The sequence below is a fragment of the Rhodamnia argentea genome, chromosome 7, assembly GCF_020921035.1.
Source record: "Rhodamnia argentea isolate NSW1041297 chromosome 7, ASM2092103v1, whole genome shotgun sequence".
NCBI classification, from domain to species: Eukaryota; Viridiplantae; Streptophyta; class Magnoliopsida; order Myrtales; family Myrtaceae; genus Rhodamnia; species Rhodamnia argentea.
In genome coordinates, this window is record NC_063156.1 from 1,979,032 (window position 1) to 1,997,785 (window position 18,754).

At 40.4% G+C, this 18,754-nt stretch overlaps 3 protein-coding genes and 1 long non-coding RNA gene across 5 annotated transcripts in view; 1 reads left to right on the forward strand and 3 right to left on the reverse strand.

Moving 5' to 3' along the window:
* Window positions 1-18,754, reverse strand: part of LOC125315838 — a 121,756-nt gene that overhangs the window by 45,867 nt on the left and 57,135 nt on the right. The window lies entirely within an intron of this gene.
* LOC125316033 overlaps window positions 1-18,754 on the forward strand; it is a 92,693-nt gene that overhangs the window by 44,621 nt on the left and 29,318 nt on the right. The gene's annotated exons all lie outside the window — the stretch shown is intronic.
* LOC115728335 (rust resistance kinase Lr10-like) overlaps window positions 1-18,754 on the reverse strand; it is a 42,686-nt gene that overhangs the window by 10,758 nt on the left and 13,174 nt on the right. The window lies entirely within an intron of this gene.
* LOC115728334 (rust resistance kinase Lr10-like) lies at window positions 4,917-6,962 on the reverse strand. Of its 2 annotated transcripts, XM_030658684.2 has the most exons (3): window positions 6,958-6,962; window positions 6,295-6,348; window positions 4,917-6,217 (listed from the first exon to the last, which is right to left on the reverse strand). In XM_030658684.2, the coding sequence occupies exon 3, from the start codon at window positions 6,183-6,185 to the stop codon at window positions 5,061-5,063; it is 1,125 nt and encodes a 374-aa protein (XP_030514544.2). In that variant the 5' UTR covers window positions 6,186-6,217; window positions 6,295-6,348; window positions 6,958-6,962; the 3' UTR covers window positions 4,917-5,060. The 2 variants fall into 2 exon arrangements, with proteins under 2 accessions (XP_030514544.2, XP_048138760.1); XM_048282803.1 differs by lacking the exon at window positions 6,958-6,962 and having other exon boundaries at window positions 6,295-6,469.

An 18,754-nucleotide genomic window follows, 5' to 3' on the forward strand; every position in this document is an offset into this window, starting at 1 on the left:
AATGCCATCATGGTTATAGTGCAAGAATCCTCGATGTCCGATACTCTTAATTCACCAGACCAATGAGCAAGTGACACATGATAAGCGTATGAGTATGCCTTCATTTGGGAAAAATTGGGAGGCGTGCCAGCAGAGTATGCACCCTCGATACACGGTTTTGTATCAACACACGAAGTAGAAGCAACGGGCTGTGAGCACTTCACGAAGACCACTAAGCTGTAGAAAGAAGGATGGTAGGGTGTATCACTGAAGTTGAACCTTGCCAGTGGATAACGAGGGAGGGACGAGCAATTACCTTTTTGCAGACCACCGTCAACCACCATTATGTCGCCTTCGAATCTATCTTTATCGTAGTGACGGTAATGGATCAACTTCACATAATATCAGTCGACATTCAGATATAGGACGGTGCAATTATTTTTGCAAGCTAGCTCGTATGCGGAGAGACCGCAATCTTTTGGATCGCCTTTCAGTCGAAATAGAAAGCTTATGTTACAAACCTCGTCACAAGATGAAGCCACACACGAGTGATTCTTCTTCGCTCTGCAACTCGTCCCTAGTAGCAAAACATGCAATACGAGCATAAATGCACGGTACATCAGTATGGAGCCGAGAGAATCAGCCATCTCTCCATCGTGTGATGCAAGAATTGAAGTTTTAGCTTGGTAATTGTGGTGGAGCCTCGATAAGAGGATGGATGACATAATCGAAAAGATCAGTTGTGGGGTCATCTGTCATTCAAATGTCAAAGTCAACAAGTAACACAAAGTCCAGTCAAGAATAGTAAATTATGGGGACCAACTCAAGGTTGCGTCAGTAGAAATTATGCAGACATTGTTGTTATCGCCGTCAAGCTTAGCATAACACGGTGGTGGATTAATTTATGGATGTCTTTGACGTTGATTAGGAAGGAAACTTCTCGGCGGTTTCTAAGTTTGACCTTTTTGGCAATTTGTTCCTCTCTAAAAATCAGCTTTAGTATCGTAAAAATGAGATATCGTGCCTTAAATTGAATAATAATCCTTATTTCAAGGCCAATGTGTCAGAAGTGCGATATTGTGAAGACGAAAATGAGAACATGTAGTGACGTTGATAACAATAAACTTGGTACTCATGGGTTTCAAGTAACAACTTTGTTTAAGTTGGAGCACAGTTGCATTAAATGAACTAGCAACTTGGTATGAAGGTCAAATTAGTCATCTTCACGAGAACTAATCCCCATTCTAAGCATTTTTGTTTGTTCTTGGTACTATGCTTCCTCAAGTTTAATTAAACCCTCAACTAAGTAGATATAAGGATTAACGAAGGGAGTTGCTCTACTTCTTATTCTTCCTTCATATGAGACATGCGGTACATCATCGACAGCCATGATTTGGCCATAAAAATAGACACCACCGTCGGAGTTTGTTTCATAAGAGATGGATTTCACGTAATATCCATCGGCATACAAATGTAAGACTATGCCATTATTTTTGCAAGCTGGCTCGCATGGTGTTCCATCAGCCTTTTGAAATCGCATTTTCAATCAAAAATGATAGTTCATGTCGCGGACCTTGCCGCAAGACAAAGCGAGGCACGAGTAATAATTCTTTGTGCCACAGCTCATCTCTAGTAATAATACATTCTATATCGGAGTAAAACACTGTACATAAAATATGCACTGGAGAAAACTAATCAAATCTATGCTATTTGATCTAATGTAATGGAAGTTTTAATCAGTGATGCGATGGAGACTTAATAAGGGGATGCATAATAGGACTGAAAAGAGCTAGGAGTCGTCGGTTCGAAATGTCCAAGTCAACCAATAAAACAAAGTCAAGCGGAGAAAGATTGAAGTATGTGTGGACCAGCTAAGTTAAAATATTATTGGTGGGAATTACGTAGAAATTGCTGCACTTGCGGTCAAGCTAGCATAAGACGGTGGCGGATTCATTTATGGACAGCTTTTCCAACAATATGCAAGAAACTTGTCTCAACCGTGTCTAGATTTGACGTGTTATGGCAAATGGATTCTCTATCGGAATCAATTTGTGTCACAAAAAATTGATCGATTTGAATATTTATTCCCAAAATTGAACCAGAATCCTTCCTTTTACAAGTTATTCATCTTGTAGATCAAAAACTTTCAGAGTGAAACTTCGGTCTAGGAGAATGATGTGAGGCTTAATGTCAAAGTGCAGAATTTGCATGTCACGGCCCCGATGAAGATATTCTATTCCCCTAGATATGCCAAGAGAGATCTCATACATTTTATTATAATGAAGAGAATTATCACAATGCTCATAGGAAATGTGCTTATCCAAAGATCCATTCACATGAAATCATAGACAAGAGCTTGTTGGAGTAGTCCAAACAAAAACCAAGGAGTTGCACCACCTTTACATGGTGGATCCTTCCAACTGTGCCCACTTCATTTATGAAGTCTTGGCCGTTAGATTTCGAATTGTTCGGAATCTTACGCGCAACTTCATTGCCATTTCTAAGTTTTCCTTTTTCTACATAACCATATCCCCCTTCACCTAACTTGTGTTTGAAATGGTTTGTGATCTCCTTGATATCCGAGTAAGAGTACCTTATGAGCAAAAAGTTGTGAGCTCGTACGAATTCTTTGATGTTTGCAGCGATCGCTTGGTGCCTCTTCATCCACTTGTTGATTAGTAGTATCAACACAAATGGAGCTCCGAATATAAATTTTGCTGCCAAGAAGTGGCCTGCACAAAAATTTGGCCGTTGATTATTGTGGTGTTAGTATTTTTTAACACATGCAATTTTTTTTTTTTTTTGGTCATAGTGCTGGTTGAGATCTTCATAAGTGTGCGGAGAAAAGGACTAGTCATACCCAAGACAAAGGCGAGATTCGTAGATGCATTTAGTGCAACATTGACCGTGATCATCCATGCAGAATTAGCTGTAGAAAGCTAGAGAACTCGTTCAAGATGACTGGAAATGATAAATGAGAACTACCGACGAATCAAGGAAGAATTAAATCTATCGTTTTTGTAGCAATAGTTCACGCTAAGCTATAACCCAAGTCAAAGATTTATTCCAACAATCACTGCAAAGTGTAAAAGACACTTGTATTCGTTGGAAGCTGCAAGTCTAGAATAAACTTATTTCACCGTGAAATCCATATTATCGCGGCCTGATGATCTTTTCTCTCGAAGAAACACGATCTCACTTTTGTTCCCCTAGATGTATGCAATTTATTCACCCACATAACAATAGCAGCCATGCACGCGACACGAGCTACTATCGATGTAAAACAAATATCAAAGGGATAGTCTCCAATCCATGAAAGCTCCATGGTTGTAAAACAAAAATAAGCAATGCACGTCGAATCTACTAAGAAATGTTACTGAATTCTTTTACTTTAAGTAACGTGGCAATTTTTGTGTTGGAACCATTTGAGACGTGCCACATCCCTCGATGGGTAAACTTTCATAAGATCCTTAGTAAAGCTAGCATTTATGAAAAAGGAGGATGAAGAAGAAGAAGAAAGAAATAGATGAAAAGCTTTAGGAAAGATCGCTTACGGGAGTGATAGTGATCGCACCCCTTCTTTCCTTATCTGAAACCTAAGAAGCAAAAGTTATGTCTTCTCTCAAACGAAAAGGGGCCCGAATAGTAGAGAGTGAATCCTTCGGCCATCATGTTGTGGATGTCCTTGTACGATAATCTCACACGATAATACTGATCCCTTTGGCTTTCATGGTTGTAGTTCAAGAATCCTTGATGTCCGATGCGCTTAATCCGGCAGCAGAGTTTGCACGCTTGATACACGGTTTGGTATCAACATACAAAGTAGAAGCAACAGGGTGTGAGCACTTCACGAAGGCCACAGGGCTTCCGGAACTAAGATAGTAGAGACCGTTTCCACTTAAGTTGGATCTCGCCAAAGAGTAACGAGAGAGGGACAAGCATTTACCTTTTGCAGACCATCGTCGACCACCGTGATCTGGCCGTAGAAATCTTTGTTAGAAGATTGATCGTAATAGATCAACTTCACATAGTATCGGCCGTTATGTAGATATAGAACGGTGCGTTTATTTTCACAAGCTAGCTCATTCGTAGAGAGGCCGCAACCTTTTGAGTCTCCTTTCAACCGAAAGAGAAACCTTTTGTTACGGACCTCGCTGCAAGATAAAGCATCGCACAAGTGATTCTTTTTAACACCACATGTATCACTTGAAATAATTGATTAATGAAAAATATCGACACTACCGGCAATAATTTGTGTCTGAACATTTGCGTAGACGATAGAAATATTTTTCGTTCATTCATTTATTTTTGTAAACGATAAAAGTGGTCAATTTATTTTTGGAAAATACTTTCTAAATCTTCCATATTCCGTGAATTGAACGGGCCTTAATCTCTACTTTTCTTCCAATGTGTCCACGTGATTGTTGGGTTCACATCCTATCCACAAAGAAATCCATCTCTCTCTCTCTCTCTCTCTCTCTCTCTCTCTCTCTCTCTCTCTCTCTCTCTCTTCCTTCATTCTTCCTAGTTTCTTCTTCATTCTTTCCTCCTCCCTTCTTCTTCTCCATCTTCTTTCTTCACCATTCCACGGTCATGGCAAAACTGACGTATAGTTTTGAGGAAGAAGATAAAAAATGAAAACTAGAAAGACCAATGGCACAAGGTACGTAGGCGTCGAATGGAGACGAAAACTCATGTCCCTCTCTCAGCCTATGAGCCATGGAAATTGGGGGCATCATATGTGGTGGAGGATCAACGAGGGTATGTCCAACTGATAGAACACAATCAATCAAAGTCGAGAATGTTACGGGAGCAGCGAGCAGGAGCCAACATCATCGCCCTTTCTTTTTGGCAAGAAAACATCATAACTTGTTTGTTCTCTGAGAAGGAGGATGCAAGAGAGCACAACCATATTAAAGAAATACAATAACACCACATTAACAAAGAGCAAAAAAAAGGCAATCTCGAAAGTAATCACTGTCGAGCTAAACTAGCCCAAGTCCCTCCCAACATAAATACTAGATTGTGGGGACATATAACAAATACACAAAGCTTTTTTCGATCAAACTATGCATGGTACTCTAAGCATTATCGCTATCTCCAAAAGGAAAACTAGCGGAAATTATGTGAGCACTTGATGAAGTTGAGAATGTTTCTAGTTCCATCTTGGCTTTGTCACTGCTGACTGGCTCATCCCGTGGGTAAATAAGTGGTTTTGGAGGCATTTGAAGTTTCCCAATATCTCCTTCAAGCATTTCTAGGGCTTTTCTCATTGGAGGCCGATGATCAGGATTTAATTGTATACACCAAAGTGCGACTATTATCATCTTTTTCATCACCATCCTTTCCTCTTCTGCTACTTCTTCTTCCATTTCAACACTTTCTCCTTCACCGACTTGGTCATACACCCACAAGGGAAAATAAATTTGGCTTGAGTGTTCGGCATTTGCATTTATGTTCTTCCTTCTACCTGCCATTTCCATGAGCAACATCCCGAAGCTATAAACGTCTGCTTTATAAGATACACCGCCTATGTTTTTGTAGAACAACTCGGGCGCCATATATCCCAAGGTTCCTCTTGCAGCAGTCAGTGAGACTATGCTATGATCAGTAGGATAAAGTCTCACCAGTCCAAAGTCAGAGACTTTTGGAGTGAAATGCTGGTCTAAAAGAATGTTGTGAGGCTTTATATCAAAGTGTAGTATTTGCATGTCGCACCCTCGATGTAGATATTCAATCCCCCTGGCCACCCCAAGAGCGATCTCATATATTTTCCTATAATCGAGAAACTTATCACTTTCATCGGTGAAAATGTGCTTATCCAAAGATCCATTTGACATGAGATCGTAGACGAGAGCTTGTTTCAAGCCTTCAGAGCAAAAACCGACAAGTTGTACTATATTAACATGGTGAATTCTTCCAATAGTAGCCACTTCACTGATAAAATCTTGGCCATCGGCCTTGGACTGCTTCAAAATCTTGATGGCCACTTCGTTGCCGCTTCGGAGTGTTCCTTTGTACACAGAACCATACCCTCCTTCACCCAGTTTATGCTTAAAATTCCTGGTGATCTTCTTGATATTCGAGTAAGAATACCTTATCGGCAAAAAGTTGTTATGAGCTTGCAAAAATTCTTCAATATTCTTATCCATTGCTAAGTGTCTTCTTCGGCACTTGTAGATTAGAAATATCGCAACAAACGGCATCCCAATTACGAATTTCACTGCACAAAATTGCACTGACCAAAATTTTGACAGGTTAGAATAAACATTATGTGAGCTACTTTAAAAGCTAATCATTGCGGCTCAGGCTCACCCAGTAGAACTATAAAATCTTCAGTTGTCCAAATGGCAATATCATCTATGACGCCTGTGGAAGGGACGACTGATGTCAAAAGGAACCGAAGGAAAAGTAGCATGGAAAACAAAACTTGCGAGGAAACAGAGTAGTAGCAATAGCATGCTACTTTGTGTGAGCTGAATTGTGTCCAAAAGAATGGAAATACTAGCCTACACAAGAAACACCTTTTGCTTTGCCAGCAATCCGCAAAATATAGGGAAACAGTGATTTTCATTTTAATTAAGAATTTCTTCATCCTATTGATATATGAATTCAATTTTTTAAAGAATCTGTTAACGAGCGTCTCTTGAATTAGTGGAAAGGAATGATAATCCAGGCCCGGTAAATGTGCAACTGATGATGCATCTGTGTGGGGCGACTTCTACCGTCACTTCCTATATTGTTTTTTGGAATTCTGCAACTCCTACAATTTGGTTTTAATATGTAAGACGAAGCTCTAAAAAACCCTTTCAAATACACAAATATTGACGTATATTAACATGTAAATTTCGCATTAATTTTCTTCAGTTTTTAATATTCTTTTTTCATTTTCCAGTTTTGAAAAAGAAAGTAGCATATGAAAGAGTGTATAGAATCATGCCATATTGCAGTAAAATTTCACTGCCAACCGATGCTTACCTCCCTCGTACCAGTTTGAGTTGGAACAAACTGTCCCGTAAAAGATGCCGAAGACATCAAAAGAGCAAAAGGAAGTTATCTTCCATATATAACCACCAAAGTAGAGAACAAATCCATCCGCCATGATTTTATGGATTTGCTTGTAGTTGTAAGAGCTACTATTGATCTGCTCATAAGGGCCAAAATCAGGTGATGGTGATACCCACGTCCACCAGCTAATGGTGCAAAAATCCCTAACATCCAATGCCCTTGGATTGACCAAAGGATACAAGTTCCAATACGATGAGTTGTTCGAAGAGTACAAGCTCTCAACGCATGGACCGGCAGCGATGTAGAATGGAGAATTAACCGGCTCCGAGTAGTTCACGATGACCACTGTATCACTGAAGAAAGTGTATGGGTTGTCTGGATCGGAACTGTTATGGAAGTTATATAGTGCCTCTGAGTGACGGGGTAACGACGAGCAGTTATCCTTTTGCAGCCCGTCGTCGACCAACGTGATGTAGAGGGAGGAATAGTTGATAGACCGCACTTGGTATCGACCACCATGGAAGTATAGAACGGTGCGATTATCTTCGCAAGCCAGCTCATTCTTCAAGTTACCGCATCCCTTCGGATCACCTTTCAATCGAAACGGGTGGCTTATGTTGCGGATGTCACCACAAGATGAAGGGACGCACCGTTGGTTACTCGGCCTGGCATTGCAAGTCATCGCTTGCAGTAGAACAAGAATGAGTAGCAGCACCTGATAGATATTCATGGAGCTGAGAGCATTGATCATGTTTCTGTTCGTCTTTAGCAGAAGAGAAATTGATAAAGAATTGCTTGGTGTGAGTGTGCGTGTGTGGAGTAGGCACAATATAAAAGGAGTGAAAGGGGTGGAATGGATGGTCCTGATTTGATTGGAGACTTTGGAGTCGCCTTGTACTGTAGAAAATCCCAACTCAATCAACGTAAGAAATGCATGAAGTCGAGAAAATTGAAACATCAGTGGGTCTAAGACATTCACAACCATAGAAAATTCAAAGCAACTTCACATGATCTTCCTCTGTCCCCTTCTCTCCACTTGATTGTGGGGTCCACATAGCATAGTTTCTTCTTCCTTTTTTTTTCGCTTCTCCCTTCTTCTTCAACATCTTCTTTCTTCACTGCACGAATCACGGTAATGGGCAAACCACCGGCACCAGCCGCGCAAGGCCGCGCATCCGCAACACTTAGCCACGCCGGCAACGCTGCTAAGGGGATTTGTCATTTAAGTCCAATGCCCAAAAAAAAAAGTTTCAGTTCAAGGGAACAAAAATGTCCAAAAAGTCTTAAATATATTGCACATTTGCCAATTCATGCCTAAAGCCTTTTAATTTTGCCAATTGAATCCTAAACTTTTCATATTTTGCTAATTGAATCCATCCGGCTACATGAATGCAAGTTGTCCTTCGTGGCACAACCAATACTAGCGTGGATAATTTTTAGTAGCTATATAATATTTTTCTTCATTGTTAACAACTTAATGTGAGGGATAAATAAGGAATTTCGAAGAGATTTGTGGTTTATCGATATCTCCCATCAATCATTCCTAAGGCTTTGTTCAAGGAAGGTTGATGGTCAAGATCCCAGCGTACATGCTCCAAATTTGCAACTCCCATCATCGTCGTCGGGGTTTCCGTTTCCTCACCAATTTTATCCCGTCATTGACCTGGTCAAAGGCCACAACTGGAAACGAATTTGGCTCGAACCTTCTAAAATTGCATTTAAGTTATCATTCTTCCTGCCATTTTCATTAGCAACGTGGCAAAACCGTAGACGTTGGCTTAATAAGAGAAACCACCAATGCTCTTGAAGAGTAACTCACGCGTCGTAGATCGAAAAGTTTCGGGAAAAATTCAAAAAAAGGCCTGAAATTCTCTTATTTTTTCAAAAAAAAAAGGCCCAAAATGAACTCTATTTCAAATAAGGGCCAAAAGTGACATAATACATTTCAATTAAGGGCTCGAAATGATCATAATATTTCAAAAAAGGATCTGACTTGAAGGGTAATTTTTTTTTTTTTTTTGGTAAGGACTTGAAGGGTATTTTCGTCATTTCACATTTTAATTTTTTATTTATTTTTTCCTTTTCCCCGATTTAAAAGAAAAAATCCCACATACAAGCGGGAGAGCTGCCCCTCCCCCTGTGGGCGTTGGCCCATTGTTGGTTGGGGGTCGGCAGGGCGGTGAAGGAAGGCAGGGTCGCCAGAGACCCCGGCGACCCCCACCAGTCGGAGGCGAGGGCCTCCGGCCCTCTCCCAGATCCGGGTGAGGGCCGGAGGCCCTCGCGTCTGCTCGGCCGGGTCGCCGACCCTCACCGAGGAGCCGGCGACCACGCCGGCCTTTGTCAAGCCCGCTCATCGCCCTCCCGCAGCGGCCACGGGTGGGAGGGTCGCCCCTCTCGCCCGTGTACATCCACTTTTTCCTTTTTTTAAAATTTTTAAATTTTTTTCAATTTTGGATAAAATAGATAAAAAAATTATAATAAAAAAGAAAAAAATCAAATAAGTAAAAAGACTAAAATGCCCTTGAAATCATGCCCTTTTTTTAGATTTAATAGTCATTTCAAGCTCTTATTTGAAATAAGAGAAAATTTCAAAAAAGAGTCTCAAGTGGTCATAATTTCTCAAAAAAGGTCTCGAAGTGAATCTTGTTTTAAATAAGGGTCTCATAATTGATGTTTTCGTCTTTTACATTTTAAAATTTGTTATTTTTTTATTTTTCTATTTTCCTTTACTTTTCTTTGTCCTATTCCTTTCCTTTCTCCTCTCCCCTCGCCCACCCATCGTCGGCTTCAGCTTCTCTTCAATGGTGGGCATCAGCTTACCCTCTCCTCCGAACGTCCTTGAGCTGCACCAAATCAAGAATCAACCCAACTTAGAAAAAAACTGGCAAACGTTCGATGAAAAGCAAGAACCAACCAACGCCTGCTGGAAAAATCAAGAACCGGAAAGAAAACTGCCATGTCCTGTACTTGGTAAGGAACTCCGAAATGGGGTGAGAACAGATGATTGGAGACTTCTCGTGCAGGCGATACGAGCAACGTCCGGCTGGAGGTCCTCATAGGCGATCACGGGCATGGTCTTCTTGAAGGACTCGCAATCGGTCTAGCCATCGAGGCCGTGGCGGCGCATGTACTCGATGCGAGCATTGCGGCGGGGGATCTCGGCGAGGACCCACCTCTGGACCTCGTTGACGGCCCTGACTACCTTGATGAACTAGAGGGCCTTCTTATTCTTGTCGGGGAGGTTGTGGTCGGATGGGCGTTGAGTGGGTAGGAGATGGAGACGAGGGAGGCATAGAAGGGGGTGGATCGGAGGGTAACGTAAGAGCAGCAGGAGTTGCGGAGGCCGTTGCAGGCGAAGCCCTCGGTGAAGTTGTGTTGGTGGTGTCATCGTAGGTGAGTTGCTTGTTGTTGACGTACACTTGCTGAGAGAGGAGGAGGCGAGCTTGGTGGAGGAGGAGGAAGAAGAAGATGGAGAAGAAGGAGGAGGGAGCGTAGAGAGAGACGGTGGACTCCATGGATTCCTCTGTTGCTCAAAAATCAAAGTAAGAATTGGAGTTGTTGGAGGAGGAAGAAGAATACGGTGACGGGGACGACCTGCAATGAAGGCAGGATAAAAAAGGGAAAAGGAAAGAAAAAAATAAAGAAAAAAATGGGAAAAAAATTAGAAAATGTAAAAAGAAAAAACACCCTTACTAAGGACTTTTTTAAACAAAAAAGGTACTTCAAGTCCTTAATTGAAACAAAATCTACTTTACGCCCTTTTCTGAGAAAATTAAAGCACTTGAGACCCTTTTTCGAAATTTTTCTTTGAAACAATATTCATTTCAAGTCTTTATTTGAGAAAATAATGGCATTTCAGGCCTTTATTTGAAATAAAATTGACTTAGAGCCCTTATTTGAAAAAACATGAAGACTTCGGGTCCTTTTTTGGATTTTGCCCAAAAGTTTCTCAAGCTGTACGGTGTCGTGATTCGAGAGTTGAAGTTTTGCAGGTCCAAAGTCGGATGCTTTTGGAGTATAATTCTCTGTTTGGATAGATATTTTGTGAGGTTTAATATCAAAAAGTAGAATTTGAAAGTCGAATTAGTGAAATAATGTTTTTGTTTGACTTGGGCAAGGTTGGTGTTGATCTTGGATCGTCATGGGCCAGGCTTGCACAAATTCCAGCAAATTGCACTTTTGCAACCCAACGTCAAACACGAGGATGTCGCCACAATTTTGTTTTTTTTTTTTTTGGTCAGAAACTGGCTTTTCATTGATTAATTGAGAAAAGGATAACATAGAGTTTTGAGCTTCTAAACGTAAAAAATTTCAAAGAGGAACGGGTGGATTCAAAATCCAGTTCGATGGAAGGGCTTTCCTTCCAAATATTCCACAATACGCCTATGATGAGATCTGGAGAAGGTGAGTCAGCTCTGTTTCGCATATTTTCCAATATCCACTCTTCAATTCTTGAGATTTCTTTGGGCATCCGAATTCTGAGCCGAGGATCTGACCATACTTCTTCTGCCCATTCACACAGAAGCAGAAGGTGCTCTGTGGTTTCTGGTCGCCGGTGACATAGTGGACAAAGTGGATCTGGCACAAATTTCCTCCTCAACAGATTCTCACGAGTAGGTAAGCTATTTTGACACGCGCTCCATGCAAAAAAATCTGATTTTTGGTATGGTTCTGAGATTCCGTATCGCTTTCCATAAGGGTTGAGGCGGATGGTAGGAGGAGGAGGCGTGATTGTTGTTCTGGTGTGAAATTGTTGGCTGCATATTGTTGTAGGCATCCTTTACTGAGCACCGACCTACTTTGTTTCCTGTCCATACTAGTGTGTCCTCCTTAGGAATCAAGCTCAGTGGGATACCCATTATTTCCGCGGCCAAGGGCTCCCCAAACAACGAAGTTGCTTTCTGTTCATCCCATTGTTGTTCTCCCTGCACAAATAATTCTTCCACAACTTGGGGGTCGCCTTGATTAGCTGGTCCGCCAATTAATCCCTGAGTCAGCCATCTATCTTTTCGAATTTTGATAGTTTTTCCATTACCAATGGCCCATCTTATCTGGATAGATAGTGTCCCTTCCCATCAGCAAACTTTGCCAGCCCCACGAAGGTTGTGGGCTTCTATTTGCATTCTAGAAATTTCCTCTAGGCAAGTAAATTCCTTTAAATATTTGACTCCACATGGCTGAAGGGGACTGTATTAATCTCCAGGCCTGCTTACCCAACATAGCCTTGTTGAAAGCGATAAGGTCTCTGAATCCGAGTCCTCCCTCCATTTTTCTCAATTTGAGTACCTCCCATTTTTTCCAATGTATGCCCGCCTTCGATTCTTTTTGTTCCACCAAAAGGAAGCTATCCTTTGATCTGTTGCTTTACATATGGAAATCGGGATCTTGAATATAGACATGGCGTATTGGGGTAGTGCTTGCACAACTGTTTTTATCAGTATTTCCTTCCTGGCCCTGGACATAAGCTTCTATTTCCAACTTTCCAGCTTTATATTTACTCTAGCTAATATCCAAGCAAACATATCTTTTTTCGATTTGCCCCAATCCGATGGAATGCCTAGATACTTCCCTGTTTTGTCAATTATTGGTACCCTCAGCTCTTCAGCCATATTCTTTTTCAAGTCTGGTGGACAGCCACTACTGAAAAAGATTCCCAACTTATTCAAGTTGATGGCTTGTCCCGTCGTGAAGCAATATTGATTTAATACCCCTGCTAAATTTTGGCATTCGCTAAATTTTCCATCTAGGAAGAAAATGGCATCATCGGTGAATAGCAAATGTGAGAGAGTAGGACAAAACCTTTTCAACTTGATTCCCTTAATGCTACCATCTCCTATAGCTTTGTTCATGAGATGAGATAGAGCAGTAGCCATTAAGATGATAAGATAGGGAGAGAGGGGATCACCTTGTCTAATGCCTCAAGTAGGTTGTAAGTATTGTAGGTGTTCCCCATTGTATTTTACACTGAAGGTGGCTGACGAAATGCATTTCATGACCAGTCGTGTGCCTTTTGCATATCAAGTTTCAGTATTGCCTGGAATTTTCTCTTTCGTTTCCTAATTCTTAACTGATGGAGTACCTCCTGGACTATCAATATGTTATCCTGTATTTGCCGTCCGCTAACAAAGGCATTTTGTTCCGTTGCAGTGAGTTCAGGCAACCAGGGTTTCAATCGGTTTGCCATCACTTTTGGAATTATCTTGCAGCCAACATTGCAAAGACTGATTGGTCTATACTGGCTCAACTCTTTTGGGTTAGGAATTTTTGGAATTAGAGAAATTTGAGTCATGTTAAGCTTCGGGTCGAGTGTACCTGAGTCAAAGAAGCTCTTGACCATATGAAGCACATTGAGCCGGATGGTCTCCCAGTGGTGGTGATAGAACTGGCCATTAAGACCATCCGGACCCGGGGCTTTAGTCGGGGCTATTTGAAAAACAGCCTTTTTCGCCTCTTCCAACGCTATTGGTGCCACCAATTCTTCATTCATTGTCGCCCTAACAGTACTTGGACATTGGTCTAACACAGGTTGGAAATTCCTTGTCCCCTTCGTTGTATACAACGATTGATAGAATTCAGTTATGTGTTGTTTCAGCTCATTGTCCAACCAGCACCAATTCTGTTCATCCACCCTTAACATAGAAATCCTATTCCTCTGCCTTCTTTGAACCGTAGTAGCATGAACGAATTTGGCGTTTCTATCTCCCCATTTCAGCCAGTTGACTCGAGAGCGCAAACCCCAGTATATCTCTTCCTGCCTCCATAAACTTTCAATTTTCTCCAACACAGCCTGAATGTCCTTCTCAACTGAATCGCCTGCAGCCCTGTTTGGGAGTTCCGTTAGTTGTGTTTTTAGTGCTTCTATTTGACGGTATGCATTCGAGAATTTCCTTTGGCTCCAATTCTTTAATGCCTTGGCCACCCTGTCCCCTCTACCCGCCACTTCCCCTTGCTGTAAATTCTGGGTACTCCAAGCTTTGGTTACAATCTCATCATATTCCTCATTTTCTAACCAGAAAGATTCAAATCTAAACTCCTTTTTCCGTGACTTGTGGTTTGGGAATAGTGAAACTAGGATTGGACTATGATCGGATCCAATGGCTGGTAGTGCATAAGCTTCTACATTAGAAAAAAGAATCGTCCACTCGAAATTGCTGAGTACCCTGTCTAGTCGTATTTTCACAAGTTCATTCCCATCTCTATTGTTCGACCATGTATAGGCACATTCTTTACTCAATATCCATGAGTGAACAGTCATACAAAAAATCTCGAAAAGCTGCAAGCCTATACTGATCCGCATCCCTTCTCCCCACCTTCTCCCAAGAATATAATATCTCATTGAAATTGCCCAAACACACCCAACGTTGGTTGTTAACAGAATGAATGTTCTTGAGCTGCTGCCATAGTTGTAGTCTCTCCTGAAAATTTGTTGATGCATGTAAGAAGGTGATTCTCATCTTCCTCCCACTTCTCGGCTGTTTGCAAACAATATCAATATACTCAGCTGTACTCGTCTCAATACTAAGCGAAGCCTCATCATTCCACAAAAGTGCTAACCCCCCCCCCCCCAAAAAAAAAAAAAAAACAATTCCCACTGGATTTACTGTCAACAGGTTCTGAAAGTTAAGACGCTTTCTAATTCGATCCACTGCTGCCTCTTTATTTTTGGTCTCCTTTAGAGATTCCATAACAGGCCTTTCTTGAGTCACAATGACTCTCAATGCCTGAATTGTCAAGGGTGTGCCCAACCCTTGACAATTCCAACTTAAAAGCTTCAATTCGTGCCCGGTGGCTTATTTTGGCTAGCCACCATATCCCAATCAAGTCCATCTTCCGCCATTTGATTGGGTTATCGAAGAGTGGCGCTTCATCAAGAGGGTTAGAGCTGGTACCCTTAGTCTCAAGTGAATTTAGCTTCTCCATTTTTCTAGAAGTTGCTGAATCTTCTGCCTATTTAACATCTTCTTATGTGACTCATCAGGAATTGGTGCCAGACTTGGCTCCCCTAGGAGTACAGGGGTTGGCAAGAGTGGTAATCACACTGCCAATGAAATGCCAAAATCCCCAACAGCCATATACCAGGCAATAGAACAAACAGTCGGTGTGCACTCACTAGGCATTCGAAAGGAGCCACTCAATAACCGGCATCACCGACCACGTACAAGTCGCAACTAAGGAGCATCGCCTTCACTGAAACACAATCAGCAGAGATAGACGGTGTGAACAGAACAGATAGTCCTCGTTGTGGTGGTGAGGGAGTTGGCACCTTGCATGAAAAATGGATGAAGAAGGGAGGAAATACGTGAAGTTGATGAAATGAAGGAGAGAGCTCCATCAAAGTGGAGCAGTAGACCCCCACTGGGGGAGAGGAGAACTCCCAATGTGGAGATGTAAGCTCTCTCGAAGAAGAGAGCGAATTCAAAATCCCTAACCGTATGGCCATTATTTCTATAGATGAATTCGATCGTGCGCATTATATGACTATTTTCACACACTCGCTCAATTCTTGAGTCACCACAGCCTTTCGGATCACTTTCCATTTGCAAGGGAAAGCTTATGTTCTGAATCTCGCAGCAAGATGACACAGGGCATGATCGTCCGTGTATCCGTCCCTAGTAGCACAACAAAAAAGACCAATACATAAGATAGAGGTGTGGAATTGAGGGGAAAATCATGTCCCTCTCAACCTGTGGACAATTGAAATTTGGGGCTTGATATGCGGCGAAGGATCGACAAGGATCGAATATACATTTAATATTGGCGAATGAGAGAGCTCTTGAATACCAAGACTTGGGGTTGTCTATTGAAAAGCCCGTTGTCAACTGATAAAAACAAAACCAATCATGTCGAGAACGTTAGAGGGGTAGCGAGTAGGACCCAACATCGTCACCATTTCTATATGGCAACAACGCATCACAATTGATAATCCATATATTTAGCCGCCCTATGACGTCATTTCATGTTTTTGGAGAGCTTTCATTAGATAAGTACGTTATTCCAATATTTTCTTGCATTGTTAATGCGTTTTGTTTTTCTAAGGTGACGAGAAAGCCGCCTTAAGAAACAATGCAGACCTCGAATCGAATTGAATCATGTAAATCAAGAATTGATTGGATGCTGATATTTAAGGATTGCAAAAGTTCCAATGCGAAGGAAAAAAGAGATCAAGAAATTGAAAGAACTGTCAACTCTATTCTATTAGTGTAGAAGAAAATTCTCCATTACTCGTTAGCCAAAAAGATGTGAAGTTTTATAGTTCTCTTACTGTCTTTAGGGGAGAATCATAGAACGTGTTCAAAAGTCTGGCAAATTAGAAGACTTTTCAAGTCACCAAAGACTATGACCAAAAAAAAAAAAAAAAAAGTCACCAAAGACAAAACAAAGTTGTCCTATATAGATTTAGGTTCACTAGGAAAGGAGAATAGTCTTAGGGCCTGCATGATAACCATTCTCATTCTCTCGATTCTCATTCGATTAAGAAAAACCGATTCTGGTTCAAATGAATTTTTTGATTCTGTTACCGAATGAGTTTTAGAGAATCAAAACATGTTTGATAACTGCACAAAATTTATGTTTCAAAAAAATGATTCTTTCCCTATTTTTTTCATTTAAATCAAATAACTATGCGGTTAATTTATAAAATTTCATCCTAAATTAAAGACTAATATTCAATGCACACTCAAATAATTTAAAATGCATTATTTTTTAGCATGTCATGAATGAAATACAAATTTTAATACATGATGTTTAAAGTTCTTTAAATGTTGCGTTAATACATAGAAACATCTTGTGACGCACGGCTACCAGTATGCATGTTGGATGCCCTCATCTTTTGCAATATTCTTTGTAGGAGAGTGAAATCTATGAAATTTATGAAATTTAGACCCAAATTTATGAAAATAAGGTCAAACTAGCATAATCTAAGCTTTTTCTATTTTTTAAGATTTTCTAATTTTTTGTTATTTTTTTTTAAAATTATTTTTTATTTTATTTTATTTTATTTTTATTAGGTAGAGGGGAAAAAATGATGAGAAAATTACAAGAAAAAAGTGAGAGATATGAGATTTCATTCTGTTTGCTATTTTCAAAAGTCATTCTTTTTCCCGAAGCAACTTTTTTTTGCTTCTGGATTTTACTCTAAAACCGATTCTGATTCTCTAAAACCGATTCTGGGAATAGAATCAGAATCAGAATTATTTACGTTATCAAACAGTATTCTCATTTTTTACTGTTTTAGGATGAGAATCACAGAATGAGAATGATTACCATGCAGGCCCTTAATGACTCTTTTGGTTATAATTAGGTAAAATTACAAAATTTATTTTTAACCTAGAACTTTTTCAATAAAGTATATAATTAATTAAGGTTGGCTTCATCCATATTTAGATTTTTTTTTAGATGAAAAGATACACCTAAAGAACATATATTTTGCGTGCGAGGAGTATAAGTATATATGCGGTCAATTAAAAGTTGCAATTTCTTACATGAAAAATAGTATCAGGAAAGAGATAATACAATAGAGTTGCCTATACATATGGATATTTTCTTTGGAAAACAAATGTAAAAGTCGATATCGAAAGTCCTTGATATCGAGTAATCACACACCGGTAAAACCACGTTCGGTTACTATTAATTGGCATTACTCCTAAATTACGTACTGAGGGACGAAAATTATCAATCTCCGTCCCTTCCCCACCGCTTTTATCCTTGCTCTCTTACCAATTTGTTTATCCTTTCGAAGGAGGATGCAAAAGAGCAAAACTAAATGAAATTCAATGACACGACATCATCATAAGCTAGAAGAGGACAATCTCGAAAGTAATCACCGTCAAGCTAAACAAGCCCAAGTACCTCCCAACATAATACTAGATTGTCGGGAAATATAACAAAAAAGACAAGGCTTTTCCAATTAAATTGTGCATGATTCTCTAAACATTGTTGGTATCTGGAAAAGGAAAACTAGTGGAGATCATCTTGGCGCTCGATGAAGTTGAGAGTGTTTCTCGTTCCATCTCGGATTTGTCATTGTTGACTGGCTCATCCTGTGGGTAAATAAGCGGTTTTGGAGGCATTTGAAGTTTACCAGTGTCTCCTTCAAGCATTTCTAGGACTTTACTCATTGGAGGTCGATGGTCAGAGTTTAATTGAATACACCAGAAGTGTAACTATTAGCATCTTTTTCATCACCTTCCTTTCCTCTTATGCAACTTCCTCCAATTCAACACTTTCTCCTTCGTTGACTTGTTCATAAGCCCACTGGGGAGAATAAATTTGGCTTGAGTGTTCCGCATTTGCATTTATATTCTTCCTTCTAACTGCCATTTCCATAAGCAACATCCCGAAGCTATAGACATCCGCTTTACAAGATACACCGCCAATGTTTTATATAACAACTCGGGTGCCATATATCCTAAGGTTCCTCTTGCAATAGTCAATGATACTGTGCCATGACCAGCAGAATAAAGTCTCATGAGTCCAAAGTCAGAAACTTTCGGAGTGAAATTCTTATCTAAAAGAGCGTTGTGAGGTGTTATGGAAAACGCCAAGAAATGCACAAATTCAAGAGCGAAATAGCTAAGGATGAAAGTAAAATAAGAACGCACGAGACACGATACGTGAAAAATCCAAAACGGGAAAAATCACGAGGAGAGAGAGGGGTTTCACTATCTTCAATACCGTATACAAGCGTACAATCAAAGATCCAAAAAATCGACAAGAAGAAGTGAAAAACAAAGAGTTTCGGGGCAGAAGTAAATGGCTTTAAGGCAGA

Coding starts and splice junctions, on each gene's coding strand:
- LOC115728334 (XM_048282803.1), bottom strand. CDS start 6,397: ATGCTACTTTTCCTTCGGTTCCTTTTGACATCAGTCGTCCCTTCCACA. Junction 6,218..6,294: donor AGATTTTATAGTTCTACTGG/GTGAGCCTGAGC, acceptor AATTTTGGTCAG/TGCAATTTTGTGCAGTGAAA.